At 34.0% G+C, this 16,586-nt stretch overlaps 2 protein-coding genes across 3 annotated transcripts; one reads left to right on the top strand and one right to left on the bottom strand.

The window, feature by feature from the left end:
* Nucleotides 1-1,404: 1,404 nt before the first annotated feature.
* Nucleotides 1,405-12,066, top strand: LOC123214144 (cullin-associated NEDD8-dissociated protein 1-like). Of its 2 annotated transcripts, none has more exons than XM_044633882.1 (29): nt 1,405-1,489; nt 1,952-2,024; nt 2,131-2,300; nt 2,426-2,636; nt 3,058-3,223; nt 3,364-3,493; nt 3,700-3,814; nt 3,952-4,109; nt 4,185-4,308; nt 5,439-5,489; nt 5,563-5,645; nt 6,093-6,177; nt 6,250-6,351; nt 6,452-6,550; nt 7,321-7,431; nt 7,509-7,592; nt 7,708-7,848; nt 8,336-8,428; nt 8,509-8,630; nt 8,731-8,893; nt 8,981-9,220; nt 9,500-9,748; nt 9,839-10,015; nt 10,124-10,270; nt 10,381-10,497; nt 10,711-10,879; nt 11,022-11,099; nt 11,201-11,339; nt 11,559-12,066. In XM_044633882.1, exons 2-29 carry the CDS (start codon nt 1,989-1,991, stop codon nt 11,653-11,655), a joined length of 3,657 nt encoding a protein of 1,218 aa, XP_044489817.1. In that variant the 5' UTR covers nt 1,405-1,489; nt 1,952-1,988; the 3' UTR covers nt 11,656-12,066. The 2 variants fall into 2 exon arrangements, with proteins under 2 accessions (XP_044489817.1, XP_044489818.1); XM_044633883.1 differs by having other exon boundaries at nt 1,476-1,603.
* Nucleotides 12,067-12,874: 808 nt separating this feature from the next.
* LOC123215075 (survival of motor neuron-related-splicing factor 30) lies at nt 12,875-16,424 on the bottom strand. The gene is made up of 8 exons (XM_044635132.1): nt 16,245-16,424; nt 15,527-15,595; nt 14,744-14,863; nt 14,180-14,262; nt 13,999-14,074; nt 13,635-13,811; nt 13,378-13,506; nt 12,875-13,254 (listed from the first exon to the last, which is right to left on the bottom strand). Exons 1-8 carry the CDS (start codon nt 16,317-16,319, stop codon nt 13,090-13,092), a joined length of 894 nt encoding a protein of 297 aa, XP_044491067.1. The 5' UTR covers nt 16,320-16,424; the 3' UTR covers nt 12,875-13,089.
* Between the last annotated feature and the right edge of the window lie 162 nt (nt 16,425-16,586).

Raw genomic sequence — 16,586 nt, 5'->3', positions numbered from 1 at the left:
GAGTTGGCCAGATGGATTGCCATTTGAAGACATCAACCGCATAAACAAAATCTCTACGATTATTAATTTACCCCCTTGGGTTTGGGGAAAGTCCCTTCAACCCATAGGTTCCCGAAAGCTGACATGATGGTACTATTAACTCATACGTTTCCGATCAGTGATGCATGCTTCTTATTTAACCCTAAACATGCTTGTTATTTCATTGGAAATTATGTTAAGAAACTATTTAACTGAAAAGCTGCGATTTGTTTATAAAGAGTTCAACATTTGGTGATTATGTAACTATTTTCCAATTAGACCATTAAAGAGTGCCAATAACTTAATTACGGATATGTTAACCCTTAAAAGGCGTTTGGTTTGGATAATGTTTTATTATTAAAATAAAAAGATTATTTTGAAGATAGATTACTTAAAAGATTATTGGATATAAATAACTACTATGTTTGATAAAATTTGATAGGTATAAATAATTATTGTGTTTAGTTAAAATTAATAAAAAATTATTAGTAAATTATTTTACTTAAATGTCCTTGAATATAATTATTTTTAAATATTTTTCATATTAATTAAAAATAAATTTATTTTTGTAAATTAATAAATAATAATATAATTATAACAAAATCAAGATTACCTTGATAATCTTTAAATACCTAAAGTGAAGGTGGTAATCAGATTACCACCTATATTACTTGTCACGTTAGCATTAATAATAGAAGATTACAGTAATCTTTTATTATTGATAAACCAAACAAGGAAATAAAAGATAAATTATTAAGATAATCTTAAAATATTGAACCAAACGACCCCTTATGATTTTCACATATAAAAATATGTTATTAATAAAAATATAATTATATGTACAAATAAATATCATTAAATAATCTATATATTTAAAAAAAAAAATTTGTTTGTACCAAACCTCAATCAGGGACTAAGGCATCGCTTGAAAATTTTCATTGACATTTTAGTCCATGATATTAGCAGCCCCTACCTTGGGGACCAAAAGTATCTTAAAATTTTCATGAGAATGGCATTTAGCGCTAATCATCGCAGGGACTAAATTGTTAGTATCCCAAAACCTTAAAAACACAAGACACCCCACCGGACACGACTCACGTGCCCCGAGTCCCAATTCTCCCCATCTAAGGAGAAGAAGAAAAGAAAAAAACATAAAAAAAACAATAAAATTATATATATATATTTTTGATACACAATTTATATATATAGATAAAATATTATCATGTGATTAAATTTTTTTTTATCATATGATGATATATATTTTAAAATTATTTAATTATATAATTATATATTATTATGTATATAAATTGTGTATAAAAAAATAAATTCACATTGCATTGCTAAAAATTTTTTTTTTTTAAATAATAATAATAATAAAAAGCAAACCAAGCAGAGCTAAAGTCCTCAATAAACTCAAGCGTCATTTGAGTAAAAGAGAGTGAGAGTGAACCCAATACCAAGCTCTCTTTCGGTACGTTTCTCTTTTCACCGTCGATCAATTCTCTTCTAATCCGTTGTCATTTTCTACTCGTTTTCTGGCTCGATTTCACTGTGACTTTATCTTTTGTCTCCCTCAATCGCTAGGGTTAACTTTCTGAAACTTTTCTTATATTTGTTTAGATTATTCTATTTACTGTTTTATGCGTAACACTATAATGTGTATCTAGAAGGGGAGTTTTAGCAGCTGATTTTTGGCCTTTTTTTATATTCAAAGTTTTGATTTTTTGAAGTTTGTTAGGATTTTGTAGTGCAGGATTATTTATTGATTTCGTGAAAGAATTTGGATTCTGAGGGTTTTTTTTTTTCTTTGTGGGTTTTAATTTATGCATCCATGTTACCTTCATATTTTGGTTTTGTTTTTGTTTTTATAGATTATCGTTGGTCTTCTGATTATGTAGCTAAGGTTTACATTGTTTCTGAATTTTCTGTTTAGATTGTGATATAAGGTAGCATTGCCAATTTTCACCAATATGGCGAATTTACAGATGACTGGGATTCTTGAAAAGGTATTTCATTATTATAATTATTGTTGTTGATTTTGTGATTTTTGATTATTTAATTGATTTTGTGTATTTTAGTTCTGTTTTTTGACCCTTATTTGGTTGTGTGTAGATTACTGGTAAAGATAAAGATTACAGATACATGGCAACATCTGATTTGCTGAATGAATTAAATAAGGAGAGTTTTAAGGCTGATTCTGATCTTGAGGTTAAGCTCTCAAATATTGTTGTTCAGCAGCTTGATGATGTTGCTGGCGATGTTTCTGGATTGGCTGTCAAATGGTATGCCATTTAATTATGGATTGTGTTGTTTGACATGTTTGGTTTGTTTGTTACATTTTTTCTTGAGGGAAGAATCATAGGGAGAGAGTATAGTTTGTTATTGCTTGCATACTGTTGTTTTGCAGTCTTGCTCCACTGGTTAAAAAGATTAGTGAGCCACGAGTTGTTGAGATGACTGAGAAGTTATGCTACAAGTTGCTGAATGGGAAAGATCAACATCGTGACATTGCAAGCATAGCTTTGAAGACAATTATCTCTGAAGTGACTACTCCTTCTCTGGCTCAATCTATTCATACTTCACTAACTCCAGAGTTGACAAGAGGAATAACTGCCCTGGTGAGTTCCTAAAAAAGAGCTTATCACTGCCTATTTGCTTGAAAAATTTAGGGAACTTTGATAAAAAGAGTGTGTATGTTATTACAAAGGGGACATTTAGAATGATTTAGCTGTCAATAACATAGCTGCTAATTTCATTGGAAGGATCTTGTCTGTAAATTATTACCACCAAACTGTTAAGGGCACTTCTCCTGATTATCTTTTTTGTTCACTGTCAGGATCTTGTATCTTGAGAGAATGTTATCATGGACAATATTCAACTGCGTTGATTTATAGATAGAGGATTTACCATAGAAACTTTACTCTGCGTTGATTTATAATGTTTAAGGAATGGATATATCTTGGAAACAAGAATGAGAATATACCCATGATTATTATTTTTCTTGTATGTTTATCTGATTGATTTTTTTTGGGTCTCTAGGACAAGAGTACAGAGATAAAATGTGAATGTCTTGATATATTATGCGATGTCCTGCATAAATTCGGAAGTCTAATGGCTAGTGATCATGAGGTGCTATTAAATGCACTTTTGACTCAATTGAATTCCAATCAAGCCAGTATCAGAAAGAAGACAGTTTCATGCATTGGTAAGATTAATGACCTTTTGACCAATTTCATTTTTGGATAATGTGTGAAATCCATTTTCAATATAGTTTTTTATATTGAAGTTTGAACTATTTGTGTAGTAAAATAGATAGATTACCTGAACAATATCTTTGGTCTCCAGCATCTCTTGCATCAAGCTTGTCAGATGATCTGTTGGCGAAGGCAACAGTTGATGTTGTTTGTAATTTAAGACGAAAGAGCTCAAAAACTGATATGATTCGTACAAACATTCAAATGATTGGTGCCTTAAGGTAATCTTCATTTTTGTTTTTACAGTGTGCATTTATATCCTTGTGATTTTATATTTTGAAAGAAGTGGATGAAAGTTGATGAAGTAAAAAGGTTACACATTGAACCATTTTTGTTGGAATGTAAATCAATAGAGATGGAATTGTTTTCTGCTTTTTCATGAAAGTTAAATCTGCGTATTTAACAAATTATGACATTGGTATTTTAGTCGTGCTGTTGGATATCGTTTTGGACCTCATCTTGGAGACACCGTGCCAGTGCTGATTGATTATTGCACGAGTGCATCAGAGAACGATGAAGAGCTTCGTGAATATAGCATGCAGGTTCTTTCTTTCTCCTATATGTTTTCTATGTGTGGGAGGGAAGGGAAATAATTCATTTGATTTTTTATCATGCATGCTTCTCTTTTTGCTGTGCCAATTTTTTAAAGCCTTTTATATCTGTTAACTTCTGCATGCAGGCACTAGAAAGTTTTCTTCTCAGATGTCCAAGAGATATTGCTTCCTATTGTGATGAAATTCTTCATCTTACTTTGGAATATCTAAGTTATGACCCAAACTTTACTGATAATATGGAGGAAGACACTGATGATGAGAGTCATGAGGAGGAGGAAGATGAGTATGTTTTTGTTGTGTCTAAACATAATTCTTTTTTGCATGATAGACTTGTTGCTTATTCCTATCTTTTTTTCAGTGAGAGTGCAAATGAATACACAGACGATGAAGATGTCAGCTGGAAAGTTCGAAGAGCAGCAGCTAAATGCTTGGCAGCCCTTATTGTATCTCGTCCTGAGATTTTGTCAAAGTTATATGATGAGGTATATCTGTGACAATATTTTGGAATTTATATATTTGGGTGATGAAAATGAATCTGCCATGCACTAATAATTAGATTTTCCATTTTCCTTGAATGGATTTGAGTATAAGATTGTAACTGTAGGGTTTTGGTAACAAGTAATAGACTTGAAAAAAAAAATTTTGGTTTCTGTAAGGTTTCTGAGAGGTCCCCATGATTTTCTTGAATCTAAAGATGAATTATGGGCTAGTTTAGGGTTTATTTGTATGATTTTGAAAACCAAATCGGACTGGCTTGTCGGACCAGTCCTACCGGTACTCAGAAGGCTTTGTGGGAGGATCAAAGAAAAAACTGTTTGAGCCTTTGAACTGCTCCAACCCGTGGTTGAACCAGTGATTTTGCACCAGTTCGCAAATCAAAAGCAGGCCAAGTGTAGAGCGTACACAAAAATTATGTTTAAAAAAAAAAATTAAACGACACTGTTCTTCCCAATTCCCAATTTCTAAACTAAAAAGTGAAATCTCTTATTCCTAATTTCTTCATCTAAACTCTAAAGCTTTAACTCTTCCATATTTGTCAATCAGAATTAGCTTTGTTTCTGGAAATGGAATGAAGAAGAAATCCAATTTCTTTTGTAGTTTCTTTCTAGTCTTGTTTTAGCTTATTAAGAAGAGAATGGTGCGAGTTGAGAATGAGAAGAGGAGGTCGAATTGAAGAAAGACAAGAGTGAGAGGAGATTGAGTTGAGAAGAGATGCAATTGTGAGACTGAGAGAGAGAGAGAGAGGACTCTGGTGGTGACTGAAATGAAGAAAACAAATACAAAAAAACAGATAATGAAAAAACCAATAATTACACAAATGCTGGGACCCGAACCATCAAACCACAAATGAAACTTGTGGTATATTATAAATATTTATATTAAATAGTATTGCTTTCTTGGTTTTACCGCCAGTCCAACTAGTTGGTCTGGGTTTTTCCTGGACCGGGCCTTTGACCCAGTTAAGTTCCAGTTTGGGGACAAAAACATTGTTTATTTGAACTAATGTGGTGGTCCAACATATTTGTTTCAACCTTTTTTTGAAATTTTGCTATGTTTTTTTTTTTTTTTTTTGAGGAAAACTTTTTAACATTGTAGTTCTTTGATTGTGCAGGCATGTCCAAAATTGATTGATAGATTTAAAGAAAGGGAAGAGAATGTCAAGGTGATCTAGAAGAATTAATTGTCTATAGATATTTTGTTACCTTTGGATTTTATCTTATGTTATTTTTCTGCAGATGGATGTATTCAATACATTTATTGAGTTGCTGCGTCAAACTGGTAATGTTACAAAAGGGCAGATTGACACGGATGAAGGGAGGTGAGTACTGTTTGTACTTAAAATGCCAGTGTTATTGTTAATTGATGCTTTTCTGTACATGGTTTGCCCAAGATTTTATATACCTGCATATGATTTTGAGCTTCTGAATTTCAATTCTACAAAGTCATATCACCTGCTACAATTTTTTATGTGCCTCTTTCAAATGTACTGAGTGTTGATTGTGGATCTTTAAAAACCATTCCTTTCTGACTGATATTTTAGAGGTTTATGGTTCATTGGGAATGCCGATTAAAATAATATGCCTCATAGCCACCATGGATTTTTAGAAAAAATGATTAATTGTTGCATATCAACACCTTTTAGCTGTACTTTCGAGGTCTGCAGAATGCATTTCCTTTATTGATCTTCGTTGGGCATATTGTAATATAATTATAACTGTTATATTGACACTATTGATATATCATTGTGAATGCTAACATTGTGCAGCCCAAGATGGTTATTGAAGCAAGAAGTTCCAAAGATTGTTAAATCTATAAATAGGCAACTACGAGAGAAATCTATCAAGACAAAGGTAAGTGTTGCAGATATCTTGGGTGTTATTGGTAATGTATTCAATATAATTCTATATATCATGTCTCTGCAGGTTGGTGCATTCTCTGTTTTGAGAGAACTTGTGGTTGTCTTGCCCGACTGCCTTGCAGACCACATTGGATCACTGATTCCAGGAATTGAAAAGGCACTAAATGTGAGTCAAATTGTTATATGTTGAAATTGAATTATAGTGTAAATTAATTTCAGATGCTGATGCTTTGATTTTTCTCTATACATGTATATATTTTATCCAGGACAAATCATCTACTTCAAATTTGAAGATTGAAGCTCTTGTTTTCACACGATTGGTTTTGTCTTCACATTCACCTACTGTTTTCCACCCCTACATCAAGGTACACTTGATAGTTCAATTGTTTTTTTCACTTTATTGTTTATTTTTGGGCACATTTTTTTTTTTTTAAATTTTTCTTATTCTATCATTCACCTCTCATATCCGAAACTCGTTCATCTAAGGTTTCTGAAGTCATGGTACTCAAGGAAAATGTCCCTTTCAGGTAGTTTACTCCAGTGTGCTAAAAAACTAAGTTGGCCAGGCTTCATTAGTGAACTTATGATTTTAACCCTTGGCAGTAGGGGTTGGCAGAGATGCTTGCTTTCCTAGAACAAGAAAGAGTTGTATGTTCATGAGGGGTGTAGTGTTGATGTGATTTCTTTCTGGGCACCAACAGAATGTCTCGTGTTTAATTAGTGTGATGAATTCTGATGAATTTAGCCGAGTATGGTGTTGTGGTTAGATATATTAGAATAGAGAAATGCTTATGTTCATACTTGAACCAAAAAGGAAAGAAAGATATGACTGATTGAAACTTTGTGTTGCATAAATTTTGAACTAGGGGTTTTGGAATATAGGGATCATGTTTGTTATTTAGTCTACCTTGTGTTGAACCTTAAGTACATGAATGTCAAATGTTTTGACCTTCTGTAAATCCTTTAAAAAGTGAAATTTTCTTTGATCATTCGGTACTCATCTGCATTTAATAACGTTCCTCTTTACTTTAAAGAAAGTTACAAGACAACTTGGAGGGAATCCATCGCCTTTGCTTATAATTGATTCAAACAAATAACTGAACATATGTAATGTGTTTGACTGATGTTCTTGCAGGCTCTTTCTAGCCCTGTTTTATCTGCTGTTGGTGAGCGGTACTACAAAGTAACAGCTGAGGCATTAAGAGTATGTGGAGAACTTGTCCGTGTCGTCCGCCCTAGTATTGAGGTGAGATTGGTGTAATTCTTATGCACTTCAAGATTCGTTAGGATGTTGTTCAATTATTTGAATGACTTGTGCTGCAGAGCTTTGGTTTTGATTTCAAACCTTATGTTCATCCTATTTATAATGCCATAATGTCACGCTTGACAAACCAAGATCAAGATCAGGTCAGAAGAATTTTGTGTTATTTTGGTTTTTTCTTTTTCTTTGGTTAAAGTATATTGTTGATTTATATTTTTGTCTAGAGTTTACCTATATTATCTCTTGCTTTCCTTTTTCCAGGAGGTTAAGGAGTGTGCTATTACTTGCATGGGACTTGTCATCTCAACATTTGGTGATAACCTTACTGCAGAACTACCTTCATGTCTACCTGTACTTGTTGACCGCATGGGAAATGAGATTACCAGGCTTACAGCTGTAAAGGTTGGTCTGTTGAAATATAAATTACTGTTATGATTGTGTTGTTGGAACTCTTGTATCTCGTTATTAGATATTTGTGTGAGTTGCTTTGTTGTCACCACCTCCATCCATTCACAAGGTCTAAATTGTGTGTGGGTGTATATTTTCAGTCTGCTAAGTTATAAGCTGCCTGATCCAAATTAGTTTACATTTTTTCTTGGGTTAAGTAGAACTGAGTTTAGGGTTTCGAGCTCTGTTGTACAGCTTGTTGTTTTTCATTAATGAGTCAAAAGTGTCATCTTGAATGGCTGAAAACTTTTAGTTTCTTTCTTGGATACATAGTGCACATTGTGCATTTAGCGTATTGCATTATATTGTATTTTAATTCATAAAATAAAAATTCCTTCAATTTAGGTTTTTGGGATATTAAATTTGATAATAGGATCTGTTGATGGATGCATCTAATAGTCTTTGAGGATTTGCTTACTTACAACCTTAGTTTTGAATCCAGGCATTTGCTGTCATTGCTGCTTCACTGCTTCACTTAGATCTCTCATGTGTTTTGGAGAATGTAATCACAGAGTTGACGACATTCCTGCGAAAGGTAGTGAAGTTTTTTTATTTGCTGTTGAATTGAAGACATGTCTAGAAAAATACTGACTTCTTTATTAACTTGGGCAATAGGCTAATCGAGCACTGAGGCAGGCAACACTGGGGACATTGAATTCTCTAATTGTAGCTTATGGTGACAAAATTGGTGCATCTGCTTATGAAGTTATTATAATAGAATTGTCAACACTGATAAGGTTTTTACTTCTAGTTTGGACTCGTCTGAAAATTTGACATGGTTGACTGCTTTGTTCTAAGTTCCTTAGCTATAGTTATATTGATTTGCTTTTATTGCAGTGATTCAGACTTGCATATGACTGCTCTTGCCTTGGAGCTTTGCTGCACTTTAATGGCTGACAAGAGGTCAAGCCCGAATGTTGGTTTAGCTGTTAGGAATAAAGTTCTTCCTCAGGCTCTAGCATTAATTAAAAGCTCTTTGCTGCAGGGTCAAGCCCTTGTGGTACTAACTGTGATATAACTGGGTTTCTATATCTTAATTGACTTGAATTATTCAAGTTCACTAATCTTTGTTTGGTTGATATTGCAGGCTTTACAAAGCTTTTTTGCTGCCTTAGTCTATTCTGCAAATACAAGTTTTGATGTTTTGTTGGAATCTCTTCTTTCAAGTGCTAAACCTTCTCCTCAGTCTGGTGGGGTTGCAAAACAAGCTCTTTATTCTATAGCCCAGTGTGTGGCTGTTCTCTGCCTGGCTGCTGGTGATCAGAAATGCTCAATAACTGTGAAAATGCTTACTGGCATCCTTAAAGATGACAGCAGCACAAATTCAGTAAGTTTATTCTCAAGTAAATATTTTGAAATTTTTATTGATGTCTTATTTGCATTAATGGCATACCTGAGAGGGAGTTGCAGATAGAACGGTCATGTTTGGCTATGTTTTACTGAATGAGATAGACTTAATACTGCATCATTGTGGTCGTAATATCATTAGGAACGGTTGATGATTTTCTTTCAAATTTCATATCAATTTGATATGATTCTCCAATTCTATACCAGTCAAATATCCTGTAGTGTACTTCTGGTAATTGCATTTACCTTTGCTTTCCAGGCTACGCAGCACCTTTCATTACTATGTCTGGGTGAGATTGGAAGAAGAAAAGATCTGAGCTCGCATGCACTCATAGAAACTATTATTATTGAGTCCTTCCAGTCTCCATTTGAAGAGATAAAGTCTGCTGCTTCTTATGCTCTTGGGAACATTGCTGTTGGGAATTTATCCAAATTTTTACCATTTATCTTGGACCAGATTGATAATCAACAGAAGAAACAATATCTCTTACTTCATTCCCTCAAGGAGGTATGGCTTCATTAACTAGGACTCTATTTGACATGGATGCATTTTTCCTACTGAAATTTGTGTTTTAATTTCTAAATTTCCTTTATGCAGGTTATTGTCAGACAATCTGTAGACAAAGCAGAGTTCCAGGAGTCTAGTGTTGAGAAAATACTTAAATTATTATTTAACCATTGTGAAAGTGATGAAGAGGGTGTTCGTAATGTAGTAGCTGAGTGCTTGGGTAAAATTGCACTTATTGAACCAGTAAAACTTGTTCCTGCATTGAAGGTATCCGAGTATTCCAAATCAAGAGGACTTTTAGCTCTCTCTTAATCATATGTAGCATGGGCATTTGATAGAGTTTTTTTCTTTGTTCTTTTTCCTTATTTTCTGTAGGTGAGAACGGCTAGTCCAGCAGCATTTACTAGAGCTACAGTTGTCATTGCAGTAAAATATTCTATAGTGGAGAGACAAGAGAAGATTGATGAGATTATATACCCTGAAATTGCATCATTCCTTATGCTCATTAAAGATCAAGACAGGGTAACTTTAAAATGTTATTTTCTCTTATGCAAAAATATAAAATTTTTGTTTTGTAGTGAGTTGAGGTTTAGAACCTTATTGTCACTTGCATAATATGTATGGATGTGCAGCATGTCAGGCGTGCAGCTGTGTTGGCCTTGAGTACATTTGCTCACAATAAGCCTAATCTCATTAAGGGACTTCTTCCGGAACTGCTTCCCCTTCTTTATGATCAAACAATTGTTAAGGTAAGTTGAGAATTGATTCAAGTTTGTTGTTTAGCCCTCTTAATTGTTGGTTCTTTTTGTGCTGTGTACTAGATATATTTTTGTTATCATGAAGGGTAGATTTTTTATGACAAGGTTTCTCAAAGGATTTTGAAGTCATTGATAAAAATTGAGATGTTTTGTTTAAAAATTTTTAGGTTTATTTTCTTATTGTATATTCTTGGCTTGGTGCAGAAAGAGCTGATAAGAACTGTTGATCTTGGTCCTTTCAAGCACACTGTAGATGATGGACTTGAATTGAGGAAAGCTGCCTTTGAATGTGTAGACACATTGCTGGACAGTTGTCTTGATCAAGTGAACCCTTCATCTTTCATTGTACCTTACCTAAAATCTGGTCTTGATGGTAAGTGTTGGACAGAATGAAATTGTTGAGTGAATCCTTCAACTCCCATTGCTCCTTAATGACATTTATATTACACATTAATTGAATGGGATTATGGATTTTATTAGCTTTGATTTGATTTGATTTCTTGCTTTTACTCCAGATCATTATGATGTTAAAATGCCTTGCCATCTTATTCTTTCTAAGCTTGCTGATAAATGTCCATCTGCTGTATTAGCAGGTTAGTGATGTAACTAGTTGTACATACTGAATTTGTTATAAATTTCTGAGACTCAAATGAACAAACTATATTTAATCTCGTGTATTACTCTTCGAATTCAGTGTTGGACTCATTGGTGGATCCCCTCCAAAAGACTATCAATTTTAAGCCAAAGCAAGATGCTGTCAAGCAAGAAGTAGATCGTAACGAAGACATGATTCGTAGTGCCCTTAGAGCAATTGCATCCCTGAATAGAATAAGGTTAGTTTTAATGTCTGAATTCAGCATGTGTTTCTGTTAAGCCTATATGAAAACAAAAATTTGCCAATAAGATTGAATAGTGCATAGAATGACCTAGTTTCAGTCCATTACAGTGATGTTAACTGAAAGTGGCACGACTGTGGACAAGTTTGCTTGACTGCTTTGAGCTCATCCAATCCACATAACATAAATTTGTTGTGTATGTTTCTTGTTTTGCAGTGGAGGAGACTGCAGCCTTAAATTCAAGAGCCTTATGAGTGAAATCTCAAAATCTCCAGTGCTATGGGACAAATATTTCTCCATCCGGAATGAGTGAGGCACTCTTATTGAAGCCTGTTGTAGCAAAATCTTACTTCAAGGATTTATAAACCCAAGATTTGGTGCTTGCAAAGAGTAGTAGCTTTTAGGGAAAAAAAAAAAAGAACAAAGCAAGTGAGAGTTGGAAACATTAGAACCCCATTTGATGATTGATGTACAAAGGGGTTGAGATTGAAAATTGAAAATCCTAAAATTTTGCGTGAAGCAGCAGCAGCCTGCTTTATACAAAAAGATAGCTAATGATCATGTTCATGTATAGGTTGAAAAAAATGTTTCTATGGCACACCATGACTCTCACATTGTTCTCCTAGTTTCTGGTCTGCATAATTAGGATTGGAACAATGCATATTTTGTTCTGTATTTTTTAACGCAGAGAAAAAAAATACACGTTCGCTTTTCACTGGTTTAACTTCCATGTAATGGGGTAATGTGATGCTCGTGGCGGAATCTAATTGGGATTTGTCATTTCAACTTTCATATGTTTGTGTTTTCTTGTGTTTTTTTGTGTTATGACAGAAGGCGATTTGATTATATAAATGGATTCCATCATGTATTTGTGCGGTGGTGTGCTATTACGTTTGGTTTCTCATTAACTTTTAGGTCCCTTTAATCTCTTTGAAATTTACTTTTTTCTTTTTACAACTTTTCTAAAATAGTTTTTGGGTATGATCTTAAATACTAGGCTAATATTTCAATTTTTAGAAAATACAATATCAAAAGATTTTGTTAAATAATAAAAAAATCATTTTTTAATTGTATTTTAATTTCTTGCAATTATTTTATATCCAGCATGGGCAATTGAGATTTTATGTCATATGCCATAATAATAACACTACGTAAGTTGTAACTAAGGATTTCATCACAATGATGTTAAGCAAACATCACAAATTTATCTTGTCTGAGTTTTTCAATGCCCGTTATGATACATCAATTATTATTCAACCAACCACAAAATGAAACAAATTTTTGGTTCATTTCTGTCTAGATGTATGTTGAAACAGTTCCAGAGGCTTCTCATAACATTACTATTACAAAGACAATTTTCATTCATACCCTTCCACTAATTGTAAACACTTGCTAGAGTGCTCATACTCTATTTTTTATCCTTTCGGAACCTTTATTTTTCTGGGTGTTAGTCCCCGCCATTTCATATATCACTTTTAACTGTTTGTAAAAAGGAAAAGAGATGCAAAAACAACTTAACCAGAAAACAACAGTTAAGAAAAGTACTATCATTATTCTATAAAACAAATGTTCTTAACAAAGCAGTTTTCTGTATCATGTTTAACCATGTTCCTTCCCTGAGTCAAAATCCTACCAGCAGAAGCCTATTCACTTTGGGATCAGCTACAAAATTAAACTGGTTTGCCATTGGGAAGACTCATGGCATAGGATATACAAAATGCACCAGAAATTTGATGAGGTTAAGAGTCTAATCTTCAATCTCTGCATTTCCTCCTCCCTTGAGATGCAGGTGCTTTTCCCTCTTCTGAAACTCTGTCAAGCCCTTGCCGCTTCCTGTCACACCAACCTTACCATGGGGGTCATCGGGAGACTTGAAGATGCTCTCTCGTTTGCGGCCTGAGAAGAAACCAACCTGGGTAGGGAGAGGAAAATAATCATCAGGGAAGTTTCTGCAGTCGTATTTATGAAACATAATGTGGTACAATGTTATACCAATATTCAAGATCCATTTTGCAGGGATGTAAATGATTCATACCTTCTTAGTCTTGCCTTTTGTTGTCTGGAACTGCTGCCAAGCATTCTGTCGCTTGTTTTGGGAGACTTCAAGTTGCTCAAACCTCACTTTTGACTTAAAAGCATGTATTTTCTTCCGCTTGGTGGCTTTCTGTAGATGTGCCATGGTTACAAAGATTATCATAAAATCAATAACTATACCCATCAAGTGATAAAGAATGAGTACAGTGCAAGTGGCCACAACAATACAAAACTTTGATGTGAAAAAATACTACTTACCACATCCTCTGGGTCTTCAGGATTTATACGAAGCTTTGCAGGTAAACTTCGTGATTGAAAGTCAATAGCAGCAGCTTGCTCAATTTTCCGTTTTATTGCTTGTTTTGTAGCTTCAGCTACCTTCTCAGCTTCCAACAAAGCATTAAATTGAATGGGCCTTACATTAGCAGGATCAACCTGAGGTTAGCGACCATCAGTGAATGGGTCACAATTCCATAGTTTTCTAATTTCATTCTAGATTTATACCAAAGTACTATGCAAGATCAGGTGCCTTTCTACGTAAAAATTATAACGAATCAAGAACCATTATTTTACTGGGAAAAAATATAGAAATTCAATTTTCAATCGTGAGACAGAAAGATACCTCTTCCTTATTACCCCAACCATCAAAAGCTACATAGTATCCATTTGGAGTAATAGCCTCAACAGTTGCGTCATACCTGAATATTCAACTAATCAAAAAGAGAAAAGGAAAAACAAGGTAAAGAAAATGAACTTGGGAAAACATAAAAATCTAGTAAGATGTGGATTCTTTTTATACAAACCATTCCCCATCTTCACTCCAAACAGCTTGAATTTTTGAGCCCACAGGAAAATCGTCATGATGGGCAGAGATGCCACCTGATTCCTAAATGTGAAAAAGTACAAGATCAGCCAAAAAATCTGTTATGGTTATCTCATAAAATTTTTTAAAAAAAAAGACAACCATAAAAGTCCTTCCTGGCAATACATGCTGTAAAAGCAACAAAAAGACACAAAGTTTATATAGAAAAAAGATATCAGTAATGATTGGCAGGAGTGTAAATATAAATTCTGCCAGAGGGCAGCCTCAAACAAGACAAATCAAGTTGTAATAATAGCTACTGCTTGAAGAAGCCTACCTATGCAATCAAAGACATGGAACACAAACTTATACAACAAATTGGAATACATGCATATAACTGTTAAAACCAGCATATTCAGGACATTTATGCTTGTACATGTAACAGAAAGAGAAGAAAAGAAAACCATATTTCTTTTACATGTGCTTAATGCAATATCTTGCATCATGTGTGAAGGACATTCTGACAATAAAATCCAGAGATAGTATCTGAAAGATGCTACTTTACCGTTTTATTCCCATAAGACTGGTGCAAGCCAGGAGATGCATTAGCACTTGTTCCAGTATCTGATCCAGAAACTGCATTTTGCTTTGCAGTTGCAAGGAGCTCCTCAGTCAAAGTAATCACCTGCACCCCAAAACTTTTAGCAAAAGTCTAATACAAGAAAAGAATACAATTATTTAGATCATGAAAGGTAAATCATTGTCAATTTCGAACTTAGAATCTCAGTGTGACATCTGAAATCAGGTGAGAGGGAAGTAGGCTGGCCATCCTGACACATAGCATCACCTGCACAGGAATCAAGATAGAAGTGATGTGCACCTTGTTGAGGCTCTAAACTTTTACATATAGCTCCAATAATTCTTTTTACATTCTCCATGAAGTTGCCAATTCTGGAGAATATGAACTTTATTCAACATAAGAACCATCCTCACCTTTCTAACTCATAAATGAAAACAAATCTCCATGGAATCCATAGCAGTTAATTCTTGTTGCTTGTTTGAGCAACATGTTGATCCTTCAAAATAGGAGGAAGATAGATGATAGAAAGATCTACAGAGAAAACCTAGACATCCAAACAACATCTAATGTGATTTTATGAATGCTCAGTGCTAGAAAGTGGTTGAATACCTTTTCTCATAACAATATTCAAACTAATACCATACATAAAAAACTCAAGGAGAGTCCCCAGATAAACAGAAAGTGAGACCAAAGAAATAGCTTGATGTTGAATCAATACCGAAGAAAGTAAAGAAAGACAATATCTAAGTAACTAATCATAAAAATCACCTCAGTGAGTTCCCTTTCCATATCCACATATTCGGAGTTTCCAGGATCATCAACCAACAGCTGTCTGACCTGTGCAATCATGGGAGAGAAGTCATTAGTAATTGGAGAATAACATGCATGACACAACAAATAAATTTAGCTCATATCATCACACAAGTTTGGCTAAAATTTTTATATTTAGCAGGCATGATAGATAACCAGGAGGACAGAAAGAAAATGACACATAATAGCGCAGAAACTTTTAAAACAATCACATACTGTACAAACGAACAATAGAAACCTCAAGTTCAATCTACAACCGCATATGTAACTTTTGTAGCAACTTATGCTAAGAATACTCAGAAAACACTTTCAAAATAGATTCATCTCTCATGAATGTACACACCAAATTAGAGAGCTACTCATTCAACTTCATACACAACTGAACCTAAAATTAATCCAAACTCTCAAACTCAACATATCAACCCATTAAAGCCAAGGCACACAACAATATTAACTGAATCAATTCTAACATAGCTCAAACTGACAACTGAACTCTTCATTAAAAACCCTAATTCGTTCAATTCGAAAATACCTTCTAATCTAAATCTAAAAAGATCCTAATCCGAATTCACAAATTTGGAAATACCCATTATGTAATTCCAAAAATTGAGCGCGAAAACCGAATCAAAATTAAAAACTCAAGCCATTCACGAATACAATAATAACAAAGTAGAACCTGTTGAAGCTGTTCTTTATACGTAGAAAGATTTGAAAAGAGCTCTTCTATGCTTAGCTCTTCTCCTCCTTGCATTCCGTTAACTTTATGAATGAAAAATAACGAAGGAAAAAATCACAACGCAAACACGAAAAAAGCTAGGAAGAAGATTAAAACTCAAAGAGAAGCCTCGTCTCGTCTCGAGACCCTTCAAATATGTTCATCTCATTCTTGTGAAGACGTAAATGGGCCAAAGCCAAGCCCATTTTTGGATGTGGTATAAGTAAGGCTGTGATGACGCCCAATTAAACTTTCATTAGGCCCAATGTAAAACCTTTTTAACCAAATTTAGTCCTCAATTGA

This window comes from Mangifera indica, chromosome 4 (assembly GCF_011075055.1).
Source record: "Mangifera indica cultivar Alphonso chromosome 4, CATAS_Mindica_2.1, whole genome shotgun sequence".
In the NCBI taxonomy this organism is placed as follows: domain Eukaryota; kingdom Viridiplantae; phylum Streptophyta; class Magnoliopsida; order Sapindales; family Anacardiaceae; genus Mangifera; species Mangifera indica.
Note: the sequence above shows the minus strand (reverse complement) of the source record. Positions and strands in the feature narration are given on the sequence as shown.